Here is a 24,078-nt window from a genome sequence, read left to right as displayed (position 1 = left end):
AAAATGTTTTTTAAATAAATATTACACCATGAACAAAAACTAAACATAATTCACTTATTCATTTGTGATATTTTAAGTAAATATCAAACTTGAATTTAGGGAACATGAATAGATAACATTAGATTCGTGAAATAAAATTTTCTTTTTATTAAGTTAGTTTTGAAGACTCCTTAAAAAAGATATAAGTAATTTTAAATAGTAAAGGCAAACATACTAAAGAATCTAAATGAATTTTCCAACTGGCAATGTTTAGTTCAAATTACTACATTTCTCTATTAGAACCTAGATTTTAACTTAAAATATACAATGGGAATAATTGCATTTATTTATATAAACTTTTCATGCTATAAACTATAATAATTTACATATCCCTACTGGGTAGATATTCTAATTCCTAATTTGGTCACAGATTAAAATAGAGCTATTTTAATCCACATGGGTCAACATTGGCATGAGATTACATGAAAAAGTTTCACATATTTCAGAGCTGCACAAAAATTTTTTTAAAAAAGCTATTAAACTTGAGCTCTAGTTCACAATAAAAGTGCCAGTAATATTCTTGTCTCTTTTTAAAAAGGTACATTAAAATTCAAGCATTCACATACATTATGACAAATACACCCAACAGAGAACAAATTTCCACACAGGGATAACATAAGTACATTAATAACATAAGTACATTTAATTCTGGGGGTTATATACCCATTACAAGATGCATTACAAAGATATCACAATTTGTTGCACAAATATTTATTTCTACTACATATCAGGCTCTAAAGTATTCACTGAAGATACATAAAGGCAACTTTAAAACCTAGTTCCTGCTCCCAAGAAGTTCAAACTCTAATAAATGAAACAAACAATGAAAAACAATCCAAAAAAAATGTAATAAGGGAGATAAGCAAAGTTTTTCAAGTCCTAAGGAGGATACTTAATTCAAGCTTGCCTTGGAGGGAGATGGATAAAGAGGTTTTCTAGAGATAACACCTAGAAGATGTCTAAAACAAAGAGCAAAAGTTAGAAAAACGAGAAGGAATAAAAAGTAAGAACGTTCAGGTGGATGGGCAATAAAACCAAAGGCACAGTGGAACTGTATATAAGAAGTTCTCTGTTGCTGAGTATAAATCAACTCTGTAGTAAAGATGGCGAGCCCAATATTGGTTAAAGAGTTTGAATCTTCCCTACAGTTTATAGGTATAGGCCAGTACTTATAAACCTATTATTTAATCATAAAAATCTTTTTCAGATTAAAGTTTAAAGCAGCTCAATATTACATGTCATCAAAAAAAAAGTGCTCTGCTCTGGAAAATATGGCGAGTGAGGGATGCTAGGGGCTGAAGTCTCTTATACTTTATGAAGCCTCTTATACCTTAGTCCCTTGGGGGGTACTGTACCATCTGCTGGGAACTGAGAAGTGCAATCTGAAAACCACTAGCACGGGTTGAAGGCCATTAAAAAAAAAAATAAGGCAAATAAAACAGTCAAACATTTCAGCTAAACTACTCTGGAGAAAATGTAAAAGATGAATTCAATAAGGGCAAGACTGGAGGTGAGGAGATTTTTTAATTATATTGGTGAAATAAGAAAGTCCTGAACCCAGATAATGTATTACATAATAGTTCATGAGGTTGAAAAAAGATCCCTGGCTCTAGTTACTTGAGGCTTAGAGCCATAAAAAGATTATAAAATCTTAAGGAAGACTGCAGACAAGACATCTAAAATCCAGCATATCTTTCTCTGTTCTACTGTCTTTGATTTTTAGCTTATCCTAATACAGGCTTACATGCTAGCAAGTGTAAATGCCTCTTGACTGATGATGGCTTTCAAACTCAGAAGTTTCTGTGGCTCTTGTTTTCCTAGTTTACCTCATCAAAGGTCCACTCTAGAATTAATCAAGGACTTAATGGCATAGTCTAACCAACAGCCTTTGGTTTCAACATTCAGGACTATTTATCCACATCCACCCTAATCTCAGGATCTTAAAAACTGTTTATTGGAAAGTAATAATGTAGTAATAATAGTATCCCTAAGCCTAGGGATACTATTTACAGCCTGATCTTCATAGGTATATGATTTATTTGAGGTAGAAAATAGTGTAATTAGATGCCTTCCAAACCTATCTTAGATGACTGGATGTTACCAGATATCCATACCCCAATGCATGAAGGTTGGGCTGGGTTTTAGTTGAAATCTGGGATTGTCAAGAAATATTCATTAATAATAGTCCCATTTATGTTATTTGGCACATGGCTTTCCTAAATTCAATTCTGTGTTTCCTGACATATTGATGCCAATCCCAAATTGGCCAATTATCCCCAATCCTTCATCAATAATTTTCTACCTTTCCTTTATCTGAACAATCTCTGGGAGCTTGATATTCATAGTTAGTCAGCCCTGGGCATTCTAAGACATGATTATAAAATGGTTGCTTATTATTGCTTCATTTTTCACAACCAACATAGGCTCAGACTTATAATCACAACTGATTATAATATAAATAACTTATAATTAATATCAAAATACTGGGATCAGAGATAATTTTAAAAGGAAGAACATTAAGGATTAAAAGACAGCAGCAATGATTTTTTTTTCCAAAGTCATTTCAAGCAGCACTAAGAAAATTGCCTTTTACGGAGTAGGTTCTGAATAAATAGTTGTCTAAATATGTCATCCTTCATTCATATGTCTTCCTCACACAGAGTTACCTAGTAAGTTGATTTGTTTTATTTTCTGTTTGTTTTTAGCCCTCCAGATGTACCCTCTTTAGTCACTTTAAACTCACAGTGCCTCTTCAAATAACAAGTTTAGGAAAATAACTAAAAACAGAGTCTTGTTTTTCAACTGACAACTGATTTTGCTCTTAAGCCTTCAATTGTTTAACCAACTGTTCTTGCCCAAAGACTAATCATTTTTATTACATTTATTTTTGTTGTGCTAGGGATTGAACTCAGGGCCTCAGCATGCTAGGCAAATGCTCTACTACTGAGCTGTTTCTCCAGCCCCAAGGCTAATAGTCTTAAGCAAGTTTTTCTCTCTGTACATATTTGTTTGGCTTCTGTAATCATATGCCACCAGCAAACAGTTTTCTCTGGCTAACAAATAACCCATTAATAAATTTAGGTAAGAATGTAGCCTCATGTCCTTTCCATTTTTGTAAACAAATTCTACTAATGATATATTCCATTTTTTCTATTTTTTATAACCGTTTTTATAACTGTTGCTGCTGGATGAGGTGGGAATGTTATGATTAGTGCATAGTTTGATAATTCACTCTATATGATATTCTTTTAGCACAGTTATTATGTCACTGAATACTAAACACAATAATCTCCCACCTAACTCAATGAAATCATTCATACTCCACTGTGCCTCAAAAGGACAACCTACTAAGTACACTTTTTTGTTTTCTTGTTTGGAAACAATAACTAAGCACTGATAATAAAAAATAAAACATTGTGGTATGATGACACACGTGGCACTCAAAACACTGGAGTTGTAACAGTAACATTATGATTTATACTGCCTTGAGCATTAGTGTGAAGCCATGAAAGTGCCACATGTATCTCTGTTGTAACTACTCAACTCAGCTGCTGTAGCACAAAAACAACCCCCCCAACCAAAAAAAAAAAAAGAAAGAAAGAAAAGAAAAACCCCTGAAAAAAAAATCAAGTGTGGCAACGCCCTAATAAAACTATTTATGGGCAACAAAATCTGAATTTCATGTCACATTATTCTTTTGTCCTTTTTTTCCAATCATTAAAAAATATAAAAACCATTCTTAGCTCATAAACTATTAGGATAGCCGGCCAGCCAAATCTGGCCTATAGGTTTTTAGTCTGCCAATCTCTTCTCTAAAGAAACCTAGCTCCACTGAAGACACTGCTTCCTCTGCAGCTCTCATATGATGACCTATATCCTCCTACTAGTCCCAGATGTGGAACTGGTCAAATCCACTGCTGTCTCCACACCCTCAACCCTAAATCTGCCAGCTGTGATTTTCATTGTTTTAAGCTATATGTCTCTCATTGTTGATATTACCTACTGACTATCAGGTCATCCCATCTCATTACTAAAAAAAATCTTAGTTACTGATCTCTCCAATATACTCCTATTTTAATTCTTAGTGATTTTAATATACAGATAGTCGTTTTGCTTCCAATAATTCAGCTTCTTCTTTCTTTCAATGATTTTGTTCTCCACCTTATCCCACTCACTCATTTCCCATAATTTCAATTTCAAACCTTATACTCTCTAAGCACTTACTTAGGTTACGTGCTCAGCCCTAATATAGCCTTTTCATTTATTTTTAATTGATTCAAAAAACCCATAAAATTATACATATTAATGGGATAACATAAAATGTTTCAATAATGTACATGTTTATATTTATCATTTATGAAATTTTAAAATATACTCTCTAATATCTTAACTCCAAAAATCTCTAGCCTCATCAGACTGGTTGATTATAACCATTTTTACCGTCCCCCACTGCAGTGATTCTTATCTTTCCTATCTACTGGCTTAAATTACCTGGTCAATTAAAATCACTCTCTTGTATATACTCTTTAATACCTTCGGCTCTCTTCTGCTTCATTTGGTTTGGCAATCTTAAATCCAACTTGCCAACTACTCTTATGTCAGCACTCATGCAGCTGAATATGTCTGAATAAATACATAAAGTCACACAGTGATCTAATTTTAAGTTTATAATCATAAACATAAAGCTGGCCCTTAATTCTGCTTGGCAATCATACGTTTCTCTAGCCTGTTCACTCTCCCATTCTCCTACACACCATATTTCACATTTTCTTCTTTTCTTTTCATTCCTCCCACAACTCTCCCACTGACCCTCATTCATAGCTAATGTTCTTGTTGATCAGTACAATGAAATAAATGAAACACTCAAAAGAAAAGTGCCACCGACTACTCAATTTCTATCATGTGTATTCATCTATTTGGTCTTTTCACCTTGTACAATAAACTATTTCAATCTTAAGTCAATCCATTCACCTGTGTACTAATGTTAATCTTTTTTACTAGTTCAGGTCATTCCTCTAGTAATCCTTTCTTTCTCCTGTATCACTAAGATTTCCCCCAACTTTAATCCCACCATGTTGTTTTCTTCCTTACAAACAAAAAAGTTCTTGATCCTATTTCTATCACCAAGTACTATCTCATTAGTCAAGCCCCTAAGTGCAGCAAAATTCCTGAAATGCTGTTTATACTCTGTTCCTAAAACCTTCTTCCCGTTTATTACTATAACCACTTCAGATGAGCTTTGACTCACTTTTCTATCAAAATTGCTTATCAAAGTCACAAACAAGCACTACACTGCTAAAGCCAATGGCCAGTTCTCAATGCTATTTGTGTTACAACAGCTTTAACACAGTTTGATCACTCTCTCTGAGTATTTGTTCTTTACTTGACTCCTAGGACATCACATTCTTTCAATAATACGGTTATGTTTTGGTTTTTCCAACCTAGTTCAATAGCTACTTTTCAGTTGCCTTTGCTGGTTCCTCCCAAGTCTTATTCCTTAATAGAGTTGTCTTCTATATCCTCACTTCTTTGATGGACTTAAACCATCTACATTATCAGTCCCTATGTCTCTTTTAATCTCCAGACTTTCGTATTCAACTTTTTTTTTAAGTTGTCAATGGATTTATTTTGTTTATTTTTTTGCAGTGCTGAGAATCGAACCCAGTGCCTCACACATGCTAGGCAAACGTTCTACCACTGAGCCATCACCCCAGCTCTCCTATTCAACTTCTTTCAAAACATATTCAAAATATATCTTTTTGGAGCTGGGTGTACACTTAGTGGCTCAAGAGGCTGAGACAGGAGGATCACAATTTGGAGACCATCCTAAACTTAGTAAGATTCTATCTCACAATAAAAATAATAAAGCTGGGGACTTAGCTTAGCGGTTAAGTACCCTGGGTTCAGTCCTCAGTACTAGAAAAACAATGTGTGTACACAAACACACATACCTCTTGGGTAATAATTAACTTGAATTTAAAGGGCCCAAAATTAAAGAGATACTCTCACCCAAAACCTCCACATATGACTCCCACACTTGAGCTAAAGACTCAATTTTGCTCCTGGCAATAACCCAGAAGACATTCATTTTGTTTAAGTATAAATGTGAGCATTTATTTAGAATGAATAAAGAAATCAAGACAAAGTTACAAATATAAAAAACTGATCACACCATTTAAAAATTCTAGAAAAGTAACATCCTATATTTCTTATTAACTTTTTCAATACCGTTTTTACTTTTTTTGATAATACTATTTACTTTTTCATGTAAAAACATATAACAACTTTCTAATATTTTCAGAAAGAATAAAAAGGTTCTGGCAAATGAAACTGACCAAATTCAACTGCTATATTTTGTGTATGTACAAATATGTAATAATGAATTCCACTATTATGTACAATTATAATGCACTAATAAAAATTGCTTTTGAAAAAAATTTTAAAAGTCAATTTTTAGGGGGCTTTCTTGACTTTTTTTTCCTCTTACACTTCACATCCAATCTTTCAAGAAAATATATTGGCTCTCTCATTGAAATATAGCTGGAATCTAAAAACTTTTCACCTTCTGCTACCACATTGTACACCAAGCCACCATTATCTCTTTCTTGTACATGTAAAAAAAATGTAACAAAGTAATGCAACAGTCCCTTAACCAATTCCTTGTGTCCACCCTTGCCTCTCAATACCCTACTCCAATGGAATTAAGTTTCTAAAACACAGCCAGATCATGACACTTCTCTGCTCAAAACCCTCTAATGTCTTGTCACCTCACCAAAAGCAAAAGCCCAAGATCTTACATCAACATACACGATGCTACATGACCTAGCCTCCCATTTTCTTTTTCTTATCCTCTCTCCACATTCTTACCTCTCTGATACCATTCTACTCTTTGCTCCCTGTTTAATCCTATTCAGCCACACTGACTTTCTTGCTATTCCTTAAATAGGCCATGTGCACTCCCTCCCTCAGAGCCCAATGAACAGAGTATGAAAAGGAAAAATAGTAACTTTCCAGGGGAAAAGCTTGATAGATACTACCCTAAACCAAGTTAGTAAATAAATTATAACACATTATCTGAAATATGATGAAAAGGACACTTCATCTCTGTGGTATTCCCCCCAAAACTCATTACCCTGTCTGATTATAAGAAAACATGAAACCAATTCAAAATCAGAGACACTCTATAATATACCTGACAAGTAACCTTCAAAATTGTCTAGGTCATAAAAAACAAGAAAGAATGAGCAACACAAACTGGAGGAAATTAAAGGAAAATGATGAGTAAATACAATGCAGTATTCTAGATTGGATTCTGGAACAAAAAAAAAGAGAGAGAGATTACTGGAAAAACTAAAGATACTGGAATAACTTCTCCAGCTAATGTGCCAATATTGATTTCTTAGTTTTGCCAACCTACCATGGTTATGTAAGATGTTTACATTAGAAGAAAGGAGGTGAAGGTATCTGTACTATTCTGCAACTTTTCCATAATATGTCTAAATTACTACAAACATTTTTTTAAATTTTTTTTAAAATGAATATATTTACAATTCTTTTCTTAAAGAGAGATAGTCTCACCTGGTCATCCCAGGTGGCCTCAAATTCCTAAGCTCAAGTGACCCTCCTGCCTCAGGCCTCTCAAGTAGCTGGAACTACAGGTATGTGTGTCACCATGCCTGAATTAATGTTTCTTTTTTAAAAACCCATCTGATTTAGTAATTTTTATTGGTAATAATTTCAAACAGACTATTTTTGCAACTTCCTAGGTTATACTGCATAATACAGGTTGAACATTCCTCAAGTGAAAAATCTAAAATTTAATGTGCTCCAAAATCCAAAATTTTTTGAGTGTCAAAATGATGACACAAGTAGAAAACTTCACAATTAACCTCAAGTGACAGCTCAGTCAAATTATAGGTGTACTAATAATATTGTATAAAATTACCTCCAGAGCTCTATGTAAAAGATGGATGTGAAACAAGTAAATTTTGAGTGTAGATTTAGGTCCCAGCACCAAGATCTTTAGTAGTATTTATGCAAATATTTAAAAATCTGAAATAAATTCAAAATCGGAAACACTTCTGGTTCCAGATATTTAAGATAAGGTGTACTTAAGCTGTATATTAGATTTTAAAGCTCCATTAAAAAAAATTCTGGGGCCGAGGTTGTAGCTCAGTGGCAGAGCACTTGCCTAGCATGTGTTAGGCACTGGGTTTGATCCTCTGCACCACACTTAAAAATAAGGGGCTGAGGATACAGCTCAGTTGGTAGAGTGCTTGCCTCACTTGCACAAGGCACTGGGTTCAATCCTCAGCATCATAAATAAATAAATAAATGAATACTGTCCATCTACAACTATAATTTTTAAATTCTGACTTATATACCACTGTGTGGAAGGCATTTTGGCAACATGTATCAAAATGTAAACAAGGATACAATTTCTAACTCAGCAAATCTTGAAATTTATTCTAAAGAAAGAATAAACAGGTATAACAAATTGTACATACTTGTTTATCACATTCTTGCATTTATAGTAAGTATATATTAATAATTCACTATTTTTAATAGTGAAGAAATAGAAAAACTGAAGTGTTCATCATTACAAATTTTTTTAAATTATGGTACATCCATGCAATTGAATAAATATACATATGTATGTATGTGTGTGTGTATATATATATATAATATATTCTTAAGAATGTGTTATCTAGGGGCTGGAGTTGTGGCTCAGTGGCAGAGTGCTTGCCTAGCACATGTGAGGCAATGGATTCTATCCTCAGCACCACATAAAAATAAATAAATAAAGGCATGCTGTCCATCTACAACTAAAAAAAAATATTTTAAAAAAGAATGTGTTATTTATATTTATTGGCAGAAAGATATTCACAATTTGTTTGTTTTTTTTACTGAGCACACTGGTTAGCTGACCAAATTCCCCTTTGATTTTTATGTAGGATGTCCTAACTTTCTGATCCAATGATATGTAGGTGCTAAGATGCACATTCCTGGATAATCACAGAGATGTTTTGTATTTTGTAGTTCATATTTCCTTAGGTAAAACTGTTAAGTTATGATTATGATCACAGTTTTAAAATACAGTGTTCAGCTGCCTTCCAAAATGACTGTACCAATTTCCACTCTCACTTATATCATCAATCCTAGAAATTATTTCTATTTTTCCAAAGTTGGAGAGAAAAAAAAAACTTTTCCATAATTAAACTTCTGATATGACAAAATCTTTCAATATTTCTGTAGTTTCTAGTTCCAGTATTCTGCTTTAAAAAAAAAAAGGCATTCCCTACTTTGAGGTTGATTATAAACATAATTACCTGTAATTTTATCTAGTACTTTGTCTTTTCATTTGTATATGTTGTAAAATGGGCATTGGGTTTCATTTTCTCTCCCAGTGGAATATGGTCTCAATAAAAATTATTGAATAACCTACCTTTTCCCCAATGACTTACATGCTATATTAAGCTTATACTGAATTTGTGATGCTGGGGATTGAAGCCAAGGGCCTTGTGCATGCTCAGCACTGAGCCACATCTAAGCTCCTAAGCTTACACTGAATTTTCATATAATAAAAAAGTATGTTTCTAGACTCTATGATGATCTACTTGTCTTATGTCCTTCAACAAAGTATTATTTTTCTTATAACCCAGTACATAGTTTGAAAAGATAATCCCAAAATATTATTAGCATAATTCTGCCTCTCTCTGAAATGTAGACACATTACCACTCAAGTGTTAGACTCACTAAACTATGCAAGTCATTTACATATTTAAAAGAGAAAAAAATTCTGCCAAGGATACTGTCCCATATTAATGCATGGAATGTACCTTAATTCCTAGCTGTGTAGAAGAAAGTTCCTTTGTTTGTTTTTTTACAATGCTGGGGATTGAAACTCCGGACCTTGTGCATGCTGGGCAAGGGCTCTACCACTACCACTGAGCTATAACCTCAATCCCAAGAAAGTTTTTAATGCTACTACCAAATGGTAGTTCTACATTTTTAAAAAATCACTTGAAAATTTTTAAAATACAATTGTACACTAATCATAATATATTATCAAAATAATCTATATCCTCTTAAAAACGTACACTTTTTAAAGTGTAAGTATTTTAAAAGTAAATAATATATATGAAATAGTATATACATTTTGCTGTTGTTTTAGAACTTTTGTTCATTGGAATCCCCCAGAAAAGTGAGGACTTCAAGCTACATCTAACTTTATATTCATAGTCCATGAAAACCAAATTTAATTTTCTTAGAGCTAAAATAGCACTCATCTTTAATATTGCATGATTTTACTAATGTAACAAGTCAAAAACATGAAAAGGAGAGCTCTTCTACAAGTCATAATAACTTTTCATGTTTTCTTTAAATTACTATAGGATACAAGGAAAATTTCCCCTTATATTGAGTAATATGTGCCATTTCCTTCACAAAAAGGTTGGGAGTGAGATTTGACATTTACAATTTAAAAAAATATACTGTGACACCAATATAGATAACTGTGCAAGGGCAAAAGTAGATGGATGGAAGGCTTTTGTAATCATTTAATTGAAAATAATGAAATCTGGACAAGAGTGGTTGTGATGGAAAATAAAATTCAAGTCTTTGAAGTCTTACAGAAATTTAAAAATATGCATTTATTAGTCTTTTCTTTCACTTCCTATAGTCAGACCATTTACCTTTAAATTAATTTTCTGGCAACTAGACCAATCTCCAAAGTTTTTCTATAAACTTTCATATCAATATGTTAATTCAGTATTCTGGGTGGAATCTGCACTGAATTGGGGGTATAAAATAATTTTAAATGCTCAATGTTTTTCTCATTTCCTGAACAACTTTTCTTCAAAGTTTTAAAAACTCATGAGAATAATGAAAACAAAACCTAACAAAGTAATTCTTTTTTATTATCCAATACTAACTCAAAACTCCAACATACCATGTCAGTCTCATCTTCTACCATCTGTCCTTCTCATCCTTTTTCCCTCTCATCATAAACTAAAATTAATTTATATCAAACTCTTAGTTAATCAAAAGATATCTGTTCCCTCACTGCCTGAACTGATAAGATTCCTTAACTGATAATTCTAGCCCACACTTTAAGACTCAACTAGAATATTACTTTTCTATGAAGACTTTTGGGTCTTTTATTTGTTTGGTTTTTGTTACCAGGGATTGAACCCAGAGGCACTTACCACTGAGCAACATTCCCAGACTTTTTTAATTTTGAGACAGGGTCTCATTAAGTTGCTGAGGGCCCTGCTACATAGCTGAGGTTGGCCTTGAACTTGTGGTGCTCCTGCTTCAGTACCCCAAAATTTATCATTTCTTTGTGGTCAAAATCCTTTCAAAATCCTTATTCAGGCTTTTTGAAATATATATCTATACATCTATCTATCTATCTATCATCTATCTATCTATCTATCCTCACCCTACTACTGCAAGAGAACACCAGAATTCATTTCTCCTATCTTCCTATAGCTTAATACCTATAGACAAATTTTCCCCTCCCTCCCTTCATCCTACTCTCTCAAGTCTCTGGTAACCACTATTCTCTCTTAACTTCTATGAGGTAACTTTATATTTGTGAGATCATGTGATATTTATCTTTCCCTGACTGGCTTACTTTACTTGGCGTAAGGATCTCCAATTTCATCCATACTGTCACAAATGACAGGATTCCACCCTTTTTACAGATGAAATGTACTCCAATGTATATATAGAGACTATTTTTTAATCCATTCGTTAGTTGATGGATATTGAGGTTGATTCCACATCCTATCTCTTGTGAATAGTGCTACAATAAACACAGGACTACAGATGTCTCTACAACATAATGATTTCATTTGCTTTGAATCCATGAGTGGGATAATTGTATTATACTAGTAGTTCTATTTCAAATGTTTTAATAAAATTCCATAGTTTTACTTAATAGCTGTAATTTACATTCCCACCAACAAAGTATAAGGGTTCCATTTTCTCCACACCTCACCAATACTTTTCTTTTGTCCTTTTGATAATAGCCATTCTGACTGAAGTAAAGTGATATCTTATTTTGATTTGATTTATATTTCCCTGATGATGATTAACGATATTGATCATTTTTTCAGATATGTTGGCCCTTTGTATGTCTTTGAGAAAGGTCATCTTAGTTCTATTGCTCATATCTTAATCAGATTAACTTTTTAAGTTCCTTATGTATTCTTATTAACCCCTTATCAGATGTATAGTTTGTAAAGTTTTCTCCATTCTGTGGGTTGCCTCTTCAGTCTGATTGTTTCCTTTGCTACTCTGAAGCTTTTTAGTTTGATAAAATCCCATTTATCTACTTTTGCTTTTCTTTCCTGTGCTTCTACAGTCTTATCCAAAAACATCCTTGCCTCTTCTAATATCATGAAGTGTTTCCCTTGTATTTGCTCCTAGCAATTCAGTTTCTGATCTTACATTTTTAAATCCATTTTGAGTTGATTTTTGTAACTGGTGAGAAGTGGGGGTTGTTATGGTTTGGATCTACAATGTCACCACCCCCACTGCCCAAAAAAAAAAAAAACAAATTTATGTGTTAGGCAACACATCAATGTTCAGCGTTAAATGATTACATTATGAGAGCTGTCGCCTCACTGCTGAATTAATCCATTAGTAACAACCTAAATGGACTCCTGGATGGTAAATCTAAGGGAGGTGGGGCATGTCTAAAGGAAGCAGGTCACTCCTTCACTGCTTTCTGGCTGCTATACACTGAGTTTTCCTCTGCCACATCCTTCTGCCATGATGTGGCATAAGGTCTGTTTCACCTAAGCTCAGAGACAGCCAGCCATGGACTAAACCTTTGATATTGTAAGCCCAGAATACATCTACCCTCTTCTATGTTGTTCTTATCAGATATTTTGGTCAGAGATAAAAAGCTGACTAACCCAAAGGTCAAGTTTCATTCTTTTGCATGTGGATATCCAATTAAGCAGCAGCATTCACTGAAGAGACTGTCGTTTCTCCAAATTGTGTTCTTAGCACCTTTGTCAAAAATCAGCTGGCTATACAAGGGTAGGTTTATTTCTAGTATCTCTGTTCTGTTCCACTGGCCTACGTGTCTATTTTTATGCCAATACCATACTGCTTTCATTACTCCAACTTGGTAGTATAGTCTTTGAGGTTGGGGTAGTGTTACCTTCTGCTGTATTGTTTTTGCTCAAGACTGCTTTATCTTATCAGGGATTTTGTGGACTTTCATTGAATCTGTAGATCAATTTGGAAAGTATGAAGATTTTTAACAATATTGATTTTCCAATTCATAAACACAGGATGTGTTTCTATTTTAGTGCTCCTCCTCAATTTCTTTCATCAATGCTTTATTGTTTTCCTTGTAGAGCTCTATCACCTCTTTGTTTAAATTTACTCATAGGCATTGTATTTTAAAGAGATCAATTTTATCCCATATTCCAAGTGTATTCTTAGATAACTATATCTGATACCGGTCAGCAAAAAGCAATTAGTGTTGAGCATGGTGACATATGCCTGTAATACCAGCAATTGAGGAGGATGAGGCAGCCTCAATTACTTAGCCAGATCCTGTCTCAAAATCAACTAATAAAAAGGGGGATGTGTCTCAGTGGTCAAGAACCCCTGAGTACAATTGTTAAGAGTCTGTAAACAAGTCAGGATGGCGCCTGGCAAATGTTAGAGTCTGTAAACAAGTCTGGATGGTGCCTGGCATTTTGCAGAGGGAGTGGTTTGCGAAGTACCACCAGCGAGCAATTAAGTGTGGAGATTTCTTATTGGTTGACTGCTGTATCTAGTTTGTTAATTAAGATAAGCTGTGTGGAATGTATAAATACCTCTGTTATCCTACAATAAACGGCTCCCACTCCTGCTATATCAATGTACACAAGTTGTTCGTCACCCCCCAGTTATTTTGCCCAACCAGCAGGGCTGAGGCATACAATCTCCAGTACAAAAAAAAAAAAAACAATTAGAAACAAAACACCAACCTTTAATAATTTTGATGTGAACTAGGAATACCTAAATGAATTTCAGCAGTAAATGAAATACTATCCTATGAAAATCTATTATGCTATATAAAATATTACATAAACATGTCAGGAATTGAAGATGAATGTTATAATTATATTGAAAAATAAGTTTACTTTTAACATGTTTTTTCACCTTGTTTTTTGTTCATGTTTGCTTATTTTATTATTTCACATTACATGTTGTTTTATTTCAAACAACTTGTAAACATTCTTTCTTGAAATAACATGTTGATTTAGAATTAAGTTCATTATTAAATGAGCATTAAAACCATGTTTCTTTTTAAAAGTTGGGTTTCTTAATGTATAACAGAGTGTTTCTTGTTGGATGTAGATTTCAATGAGTTTTGAACAATACTAGGCTTGTGTAATCATCACCACAAAGAAGTTAAAGAATTCCAAAATTTCTTCATAACTCTTTCTATTCAGTTTTTCATGTTTATTAGTCATTTCTATAGTCTTATTCCAGTCGTAGGCAACTTCTCATAATTTCAATCTCAAAAGTCTGACATTTCTAGAATTTTCCAGTAAATTCCCCTCCACACCTTTTTTTTTTTTTTTTTTTTTTTTTTTTCCCTGTGCTGGGGGTTGAATTTAGCACCTTGTATATGCTAGGCAAGCAGTCTATCACCAAACTACATACCCAGCTCGAAGACAGTCTTTGACCCTGGCTTTTCTCATTCGGCAGAATATTTCTCTGAGATTTACTAATAGGATTATCCATGTCAGTAATTTGCTCCTTTTAATTGTTAAGAATATTCTACTATGTGGCTATCACAAATCATCATCCATTGAACAGTTAATGGGCACCTGAGTTGCTTCCAGTTTTCAGCATTTACAAACAAAGCTGCCTTTAATATTCTTTGTGCCTTAAATAGGTCTTTGTGTAGACATATACTGTCATTTCTTTTGAATAAATACCTAGGAGTAGGACTCCTGAGTCATATAGTTGGGTGCATGCATAACTCAAACTCTTCCAAAGTGCTTTATCATTTATAAACCAGCCAGCAAAATATCAGAGTTCCAACCTCCAAGTTCTCATAAATACTTAATATCATTTTTTTTAAAGATTATAATCATTCCTATGGTGTGGTATTGCATCTTACTGTGGCCATAATTCGTAACTTTCTTTATTTGGGCGGGGGGGGACCTAGGGGCGCTCAACCACTGAACCACATCCCCAGCCCTATTTTGTGCTTTATTTAGAGACAAGGTCTCACTGAGCTGCTTAGCACCTCACTGTTGCTGAGGCTCACTTTGAACTCGAAATCCCCATGCCTTAGCGTCCTAAACTGATGAGATTACAGGAGTGCACCACCGAACCCAGCCATAATCCCTAATTTTCTACTGACCATGTCGAATAGTTTTCCATATGCTTATTGGTCATCTTCGTATCTTCTTTAGAAAAAAAATCCATTTAAATTATCTGTCCAGTTTTTAACTGTATTTTTATTACTGAGTAAGACTTTATATATTCTGGATATCAGCCCTTTGTCAAATAAACGATTTGCTAATATTTCTTTTTATTTTATGGGTTGTCTTTTCACTTTGATAGTTTTTTTTTTCAATTGCAGTCGGACACTATTTATTTATTTATTTGTTTGTTTATTTATTTATTTATTTATTTGATGTGGTGCTGAGGATCGAACTCCTCACACGTTCTTACTGCTGAGCCACAACCCAGCCCCTGATAGTGTTTTTGAAACACAAAATTTTTAGTTTTGATGATTTTATCAATTTTCCTTGTAATTTTGATATTTTATCTAAGAAACAACTGCTTAATCCAAGATCGTGAAGATTTATACCTGTTTTCTTCTGAGAGTTTTATAGTCGTAGCTCTTTTTTATAAATTAATTTTTGTATATAGTATGAAGTAGGAGTTCCACCTTCATTCTCTTACATACAAGGATATCCAGTTGCCTGAGTACCATTTGTTGAGGATACTATCTATCTTCTTTCACATGTTTGCAACTATTTTCTCCCAGCCTATGGTTTATCTTTTCACTTAGTTTCTCTTTTGCTTGTGTGTTAGTTTGCTGATTTTTGTGGTATTGACGACTGAACCCAGGGACACTAAGTTAGATTCCCAACCCCTTTACATTTCTTAGAGACAGGGTCTCACTAAATTGCCCACACTGCCTCAAACTTATCTTCCTGTTTTAGCCTCCCAAATTGTTAGGATTACAGCTGTGCACCACTATGCCTGGCAATCTGAGTACTTTGACATTTTAATACTAATCTCTCTTTTCCTTCCGTTCTCTTTTATTTAGATCTTGTCTAATTTATGTCTGCAGTATTGTATAGTTCTTAGTATATAGATAGGTCTCACACATTACTTTGCCAAATATACTCCCCAAAATTAAGAAAGCATATATTCCAATTCTTGCCACACACTTTTACAAAATTATACCCATTCTTGGCACCATCTTGTCTACCATCAAATAAGAAAGTGTATTTCTCCATCTTCCTAGTTCTTTCACAATATATTATCAAGTAGGGAGGTAAATAAATGTAAACATTAAAAGAACTGTACTGTTATTTCAGTAGAATATGAGAAATTATTAAAAGTTTTATACTTAAAAAGTTCCCAATTCAGAAGCTGGTACCATATTCTAAAATAAAATTGAGACTGATTTTTTTTTTCAAAGCAGAAATTGGAAGAACATAAAATTGATAAAAAGAAAAAAAAATTCTATGGCAAGATAAGAAAATATAGAAATGATAAAAGTAAATAACAACAAAGTAAAAGAATATGACTATTTATTAAGATAAAACTTTTGTAATAAAACATATGTAATCAAAATGGAAAGATAACAACAAAACAAACCCAATCTAAATGCAGTAATATGTATGGTTTAGGAACAGAAATAAATTAGTAAGGGAGGATTTTATGATCTAGTTCTTATTACTAGTTCCTTATGATTGAAAGTCTGAAACTATTTTAAGTCATGTAATCATATTTTAAATTTTAATATGAAAATCCAAAATGGAATCTCTAGGAAAAAAATTTATAGGGGCTGGGGTTGTGGCTCAGTGGTAGAGTGCTTTGTCTAGCATGCGTGAGGCTCTGGGTTCAATTCTCAGAACCATATACAAATAAGCAAAATAAAGGCCAACAACAACTAAAAAATATTTTTTAAAAAATTTTATGAAACTTAAATATAAAACAATTTTCATGGACAAAATCCTCATATCCTAAGAGTTTTTCATGTCATTTATTTATTTTTACCTGTGTTTTCAAATAATGAATTCATTTATAAAAGAAAAATATGAAAAAGATACAAAACAAAATACAACATATAATTGAAACACAGTGTGTGTGTGTGTGTGTGTGTGTGTGTGTGTGCCGCAACTGGGGATTGAACTCAGTGACACTCAACCACTGAGCCACATCACATTCCTAGTCCTTATTTATATTTTATTTAGAGACAGGGTCTCACTGAGTAGTTTAGTACCTCACTGTTGCTTAGACTGGCTTTGCACTTGCAATCCTCCTGTCTCAGCCTCCAGAGCCTGAGCCCAGCTTATATATGCACTTTTTAACATACTTATTTCTGCTATTTATTTTCATCCGCTTCTCTGAAAATTACTTTGAATATTTTTCCACTAGACACTCAAACTAGCTAATAAAGTTTCTTTCACATTTTCTACTAATATTATGCAGGAATTATTGATAAAATAACCAAAAAATACAAGGAAAAAAGAAAGGATTAAATTATTTAAATTAAGATGTAGTTATATACAATCTGCCATTGACCTCCGCAAAAAAATTACTTACATCTGCTTAAAAAGTTGTCAATATTTTTGTTTTTTCTTAAGGCAGGAAAATCCAAATCATATACCAAAGCATCCAATCCATCCTAAAGAAACAAAAAAACAGTTAGTTTTTTTGGATCACATTAAAGAATTTTGCTTTTTTAAGATTAAAGAATAGAAGCTACACTTAATATTTAATTTCCCATCTCTAATATATCTTGTGTTCATTTAACACAAGATTTTTACACCCTTTTACAGGTTAGTGAGTAATGAAATTAGATAAAAGCTGTTTTTATTTCATATGTAGATTTTCCACTTTCTAAACCGGCCAGGCACAGGAACAGGAAAATCACCACAGATGAGCAGCAGGTGATTTTAATTCATGCATTTTTCTCCACATAAGGGCATGCCGTTTTACATTTTACCTCCTCTTTATTTTCATTTCACAAGTATACATCAAAAACCTACATTTCTCACTACAAATACTTTACAAGGTAATAGCTAAATAGTTAATGAAGCATGAAGTTTAGTATAAATTCCACATAATCCCAAACACAAGTTATATACACATATTTAATTCTAAAAATGTATTAAGTTTTCATAGAGTTCTTTCTTTCTTTAAAGCACTTTCTAGGGCAACCAGTAGTAAAGGACAAGCATGAACGTTTGCTTTTCAGTAGATATTTACTAACCAAGTACCAGGGCACTGTGAAGGTGTACCAGTCAGTGTTGGAATGGAAAGGCACTTATTCAGACTATACATCCTGCCATTCAGGTAATTCTAACCTATCTCCATTACAAAGTGTCACCCTCTGGTAAATGTGGTTTGTTTAACAATGATGAATAATGATGAAGAATGAGTTGAGTCACACTTAAAAAGAATCACTTGCAGAGTTGTTGAAAAAAAATGAGCATTAAAAAAAAGCACTTGCTTTTTAAAGGAAAAAATAGTGTATTCACATGCTACTACTGGGAGGTCAAGTCACATAACCTTTCTGAGCCTCAGTTTTCTTTATTGAAAAATAAGGATAATGAACACCTATCTGCAACTCATATAATAAATTTGTGACAAGAAAGCAAAGTAAGAGAAATGTTTAGCCCTTAATAATACCACTTCTCTATTTCTGTAGCTAACATCAGAAAGCTCTACAAGTTAGTCTCCCTGTTGATAGAAATGACATTAAAAAAAAAAAAAAAACACCTTCTAATCATAAAACCTTAAGAGTAAATCTTAGATCATGATGTCAAAAATCTTCCTCAATGCAGTAATCCCATCTGGCTTATTTTGGTCATAGTATTTGATTATGTATTTGTCAACGAAAGACTAGCTGACTCCACTAACTGCTTATGATCACTATGTGTTTGGACCTATCACTGTATGCTTTAATTTTACAGTAATAGGAGATAGTCTATTGCTTTTTCAGTATCATCCATATGCAAAAATCACATACCTCTTATCAGAGAGAGAAAACTGGCAAGAAGGTATTCTAGCATAATTTAAAGCATATTCCAACTGAGGCTAAGGGAGTGAAGACACTAGAATGAGGCACAGAGGTGCAAGCTTCCCCTTTAATACAGAGAAGAAGTTATACAATATAAGCCATGTGCATACCCAACCATAAATTGGGGCAAGGAATCCGGACTTTCACTCAATGTTTTAAATTCTGTAACAAAATGAAGAAAATACTTCTGCATTTCCTAAAGTTAAAATTTTGATAAAGGGATTCAGTACCTTAACAGAAATTAATAGTCTTCCAAGTGCAAAAACAAATGACAAGGAATGACAGCTTAAGCATATAGCCTTACTTCTCCTTCATTAAATTTCATGATTTAGAAATGAAGCAAAGCTACAATCTACTTTCACAACATGTTTATCACCTAGCTTAATCATAAATTTAAGAATGCAGGAGACTGGGCACAGTGGCACATGCTTATAATCACAATGGAGGCGGAGGCAGGAGGATCAGTAGCTCAAAGCCAGCCCCCAAAACTTAGCAAAGCCCTAAGCAACTCAACACAACCCTTCTCTAAATAAGATATATTAAAGGGGGAGAGGGGGCTGGCGATGAGGCTCAGTGGTTAAGTGCCTTTGGCTTCAATTCCCAGTACACCCCCCCCCAAAAAAAAAGAATGTAGAGGACAGCATATATAAAAAAGGGACCAATAAATGCTAAAGAATTACAATAATTAAATTGTTTGCTACTAATAGTTAAACAATGGTAGTATACCAGTTATAGAAGTAATATTTTAAAAGAAGCTAGTCATGTAGAAAAGCATTTTCTCATATATATACACAAAGACATGCATAACTAATTGCAAGTATAACATTGTCCAAGATTATCTTTAAAGTATGAACATTTCTTATGTCCTGAGAAGCACTGATATGTGTTGGGGTAGCTGGGCTATCTCAGAACAGAGCTGTAAAAGGTAAAAGAAAAAAAGCTGTAAAAGGTAAAAGTAAAAGGTAGAAGAAAATTATTCACTTGAACACTTGTACAAACCTTAGTTTTACAAGATACTCTTACAAAAATAAGAGTCCTATATAAAATACCACTTCAGATTAGATCTATTAAACAATAACATGTTTATTATAAGGCAAGAGAACATAAAAATCATAGAAAAAATGGTATGTTATATACATATATGAAATATTCATTTTTAGGTAAATTTTCAAAATCTAAGTGTTTATTATTCTAAACCTAACAGACATATTTGGGGAGAAATTACCCTGAAAAATACCAGAGCTTTTGAAAGCCAAGTTATTTCTAAACTAGACTGAATACTGCTACTAAAAGAACGATCCAAACTTTGATGACAGAGGATAATACTATTTAAAGAAAATGTTTAGTATTATGAAGTAGAATGTTTTCAGTAAATCCCTTCACTCACTAGTAAAGAAATAAGAAATTCTCAAAATTAAACACTAACATGAAAATGAAAACAGAACTGCCTTAGAAAATTTTAACAAACTAAATACAATTAAAATGTGTTTAATAAGTGTCACATTACTGTATTCATCACCTTGCTGTATTCATATCAATCAGGGCAATTATAATGAAAAAACAAACTGTTCCAAGTTACTCAGACCACCAAATAATGGCTTTTCCCAATTAGTCTCCAACAATGCCCTTGCAGTATCATTTTCTCCGCATTCATATAGCTAGGCTTGAGCTGCAGAGTACAGTAATTTCCCAAATAAGCCTTACTCACTCTATCCCACTGCCTTTGCACCTGCTCTAGTCTCCAGCTGGAATGTGAACACTCATATTCAGACTGCCTCAAATATCCATTACTTTTTGCTGCCTTCCCAAAGATCCTGCTATGTTAATAAAGACTTCCTTTGTTCTCCCTATTATAAGAATTGTTACATTTAAATACTATATTATAATTATTTATTTATGAATCAGTCTCCTCTTTTGTAGGGAAACAGAAAAAATAATAAACTTCTCAGGGAGTTCACAAGTAGGTAGAAAAAGAAAATACAAGATATCAAGTATTATAAGTAGGTCCTACATAAACAAAGAAAAGACTGTCTGATCTTTGGGGCTTTAGAGAGGACATAAATTTGGGCTGAATCTTGAAGAACAGAACTTGGAATAAGATGGAGGTGGGTCAAAGCAATCAAAAAAGAGGGAAAAAAAGGAGAAGTTAGAGAATAAAAATATAATGTTCTAGATTGGGAAGAGTAAGAAGGAAGTTCAAGAAACAAAAAAAATGAAGACAGGTTAAGGAATGTTAAAGGTATGACATACCAGGCCAAGAATTTGGGTATTTATCTTTGGATATCCATTTGAAAACAGAGGAATGGGGGGGGTGACATACTGGTTTTTATTTTAATAAAGTCTGGCAATGAAAAAGCTGGCAAATTAGATCCAGAAGAAACTGGAAAAAAGTGGAACAATTTAGAAGGATGATGTGGCAATTCAAGAAAAAGAGAGTAAAAGACTGAACTACACTGGGGAAATGGGAATGGAGCCCTAGAAGCAAAAGAACCTGATGAATGACTAACTGAAGGAGGAACAGGAAGGGTTAAGAATGATTATATCTTCTAATTTATATGAGTAGACAGTGACTTCATTAACCAAGGCAGAAAATGTAAGCTGGAAAGATAAATGCTTTAGACATAATAAATTTGAAGTCCCCAAGGGACATCATTTTAAAGATAACTATTGCAGTTGAAAATATGAGTTTGACTTCAACTAAGAGACTGGGACTATTATATACACTTGGGAGTCACGAGAGCACACTTAATCCATGAGAACAGATGCAGTTGCCCAACAAGAGCAAACAGAATGAAGAAAAGAACCTTGGGAAACATTGACATTTGAGAGGTAAGCTGGGCAAAAAATGTGCAAGGAGCACGCAGGAAAAAAGGGAAGACAAAAATCACATCAGTAAAGCTGAGGTAACTCCTGGAAGAAACTTAAGAATAACTAAAATGCAAGAGAAAGGTCAAATAGAATGAAGAATGCAAGAAAAGCCAAATCACTTGTAATTAAAATTACACTAATGATAGCTACACAACCATATAAATGACTTAATGCCACTAAACTATGTACTTTTTAGAATTAGTTGTTAAGTTTTGTTATCTATATTTCTCTTTTTTAAGTCACTATCAGATGTCAGAAAAGTGGTAGACTAGCAAGCTCCAAGCTCTCTTTCCCTAACTAAACATTACATTCTGACTCTCTTTCCCACACAAGCGCATGTTTGCATGTGTGTGTGTGCGCGCGCGCGCGCGCGCACACACACACACACACACACACACACACACACACTCCCCAACCAGAGCTATTTGAACCAATTTTTATATAATATTTTTAGACCTTCATTTTATTTATTTTTATGTGGTGCTGAGGCTCAAACCCAGCACTTTGCACATGCTAGGCAAGCTCTCTACTGCTGAGCCACAACCCCACACCTATTTGGACCAATTTTATAGAAGCTCTGGGAAAACTAAGGATTACAGCAAACAAGCAAAAGTACAATCAATTAAGTCATCTTTAAAATGACAGAAAAGTTGTTTGTCAGTTTGCTTTTTGTTCCACTCCAATGTAGAGAAGTATAGTCATAGTCTTGAGCTGCCATGCCAGCAGACTGGTTTCTATCCCTGCCCCCCATACCTTGACCCCCCAGAAAGCAAAGTAAAACTGTACTGTATTTACCATTTTAACCTATCTGGGAGATACTGAAGGAACTTACTACAAAACTGACAACTAAACCAGAAGATGAAGGATTACAGACACAACATATACAACAGACCATCTAGTACCAGAGAAGAAGCTGGAGTGAGACTCACCAGGAATGAGTAGAAAAATAGCAAGTAGAAAGCCACCTGCGTGCTCAGGCAAAAAAAAAAAAAAAAAAAAGCATGTTGAAAAAAAATGCTGAAAAGACTCTAAGCTTTTACCTTAGATTGATTCTGAAACTCAGAGGAAACCTAGTTAAGTGGTGAAGGAATACCCCTGCAAAAAACAAATCTGCAAAGACTAAAAGAGATGAGATTCTCATTCTCCCTCCACCCCACCCCTCTAGGTAAGGTTTTCTTGGTGTATGTTTGCACATCTGAAATTCAAAGAATTCAAAGAAATTTCTGTCCAAACATTAGGTGAATACAAATCAGAAGGAGAGAGACTTCAATAATCACCAATAAGGAATAATTTAACAAAAAAAAAACATGGAAAACTTTTGAATAGATACAATATCAATGATAAAGCACAACACCCAACAAATTCTGGAAAAGAAAACACGTCTGATTTCCAAAGTTAATACAATAAAACAGTTAAGTGACTAATTTTCAATTTTAAAAAAGTTACAAGATTCACAAAGAAAAATATAGCTCATCTAGAGAAATAAAATAAATGAACAGAAACAATCCCCAAGGAAGCCTATACACTGGACTTAATAAACAAAGACGTCAAGAATTGTTTTAAATTACATTTGAAGAGCTAAAAGAAACAGAACTATAGGAAAACTATATATGAGCAAACTGAGAACATCACCAAAAAAGAAATTATAAAGGTACCAAACACAAATTCTGACACTAAAAAGTTATTAAATATAAATGGACTAAGCTCTCAAAACAAAAGACAGAGACTGACAAAGTAAATTTTAAATACACACAAACATCAATCCATCTATATGCTGTCTTCAGGACAGGTGCTTCAGATCTAAAGACATAAATTAAAAGTTAAAAAAGAAAGATATCCCATGTACATGTTAAGAAAGACAAGAAAAAAAGAACTGA

The 24,078-nt window shown here is 33.5% G+C and overlaps 1 protein-coding gene across 3 annotated transcripts in view; it reads right to left on the bottom strand.

Annotated features, from left to right (window-relative positions):
• Rock1 (Rho associated coiled-coil containing protein kinase 1) overlaps positions 1–24,078 on the bottom strand; it is a 148,596-nt gene that overhangs the window by 96,646 nt on the left and 27,872 nt on the right. For all 3 annotated transcript variants that reach the window (XR_013342362.1, XM_077792264.1, XM_077792263.1), the window contains exon 2: positions 17,854–17,935. Coding sequence is in view for 2 of the 3 variants with exons in the window: in XM_077792264.1 (XP_077648390.1) it covers positions 17,854–17,935 (82 nt within the window). In the remaining variant the exon portion in view is untranslated. The remainder of the gene's footprint in view (positions 1–17,853; positions 17,936–24,078) is intronic.

The sequence above is a fragment of the Urocitellus parryii genome, chromosome 13 (assembly GCF_045843805.1).
Source record: "Urocitellus parryii isolate mUroPar1 chromosome 13, mUroPar1.hap1, whole genome shotgun sequence".
NCBI lineage: Eukaryota > Metazoa > Chordata > Mammalia > Rodentia > Sciuridae > Urocitellus > Urocitellus parryii.
This window is presented reverse-complemented; position numbering and strand designations above follow the sequence as displayed.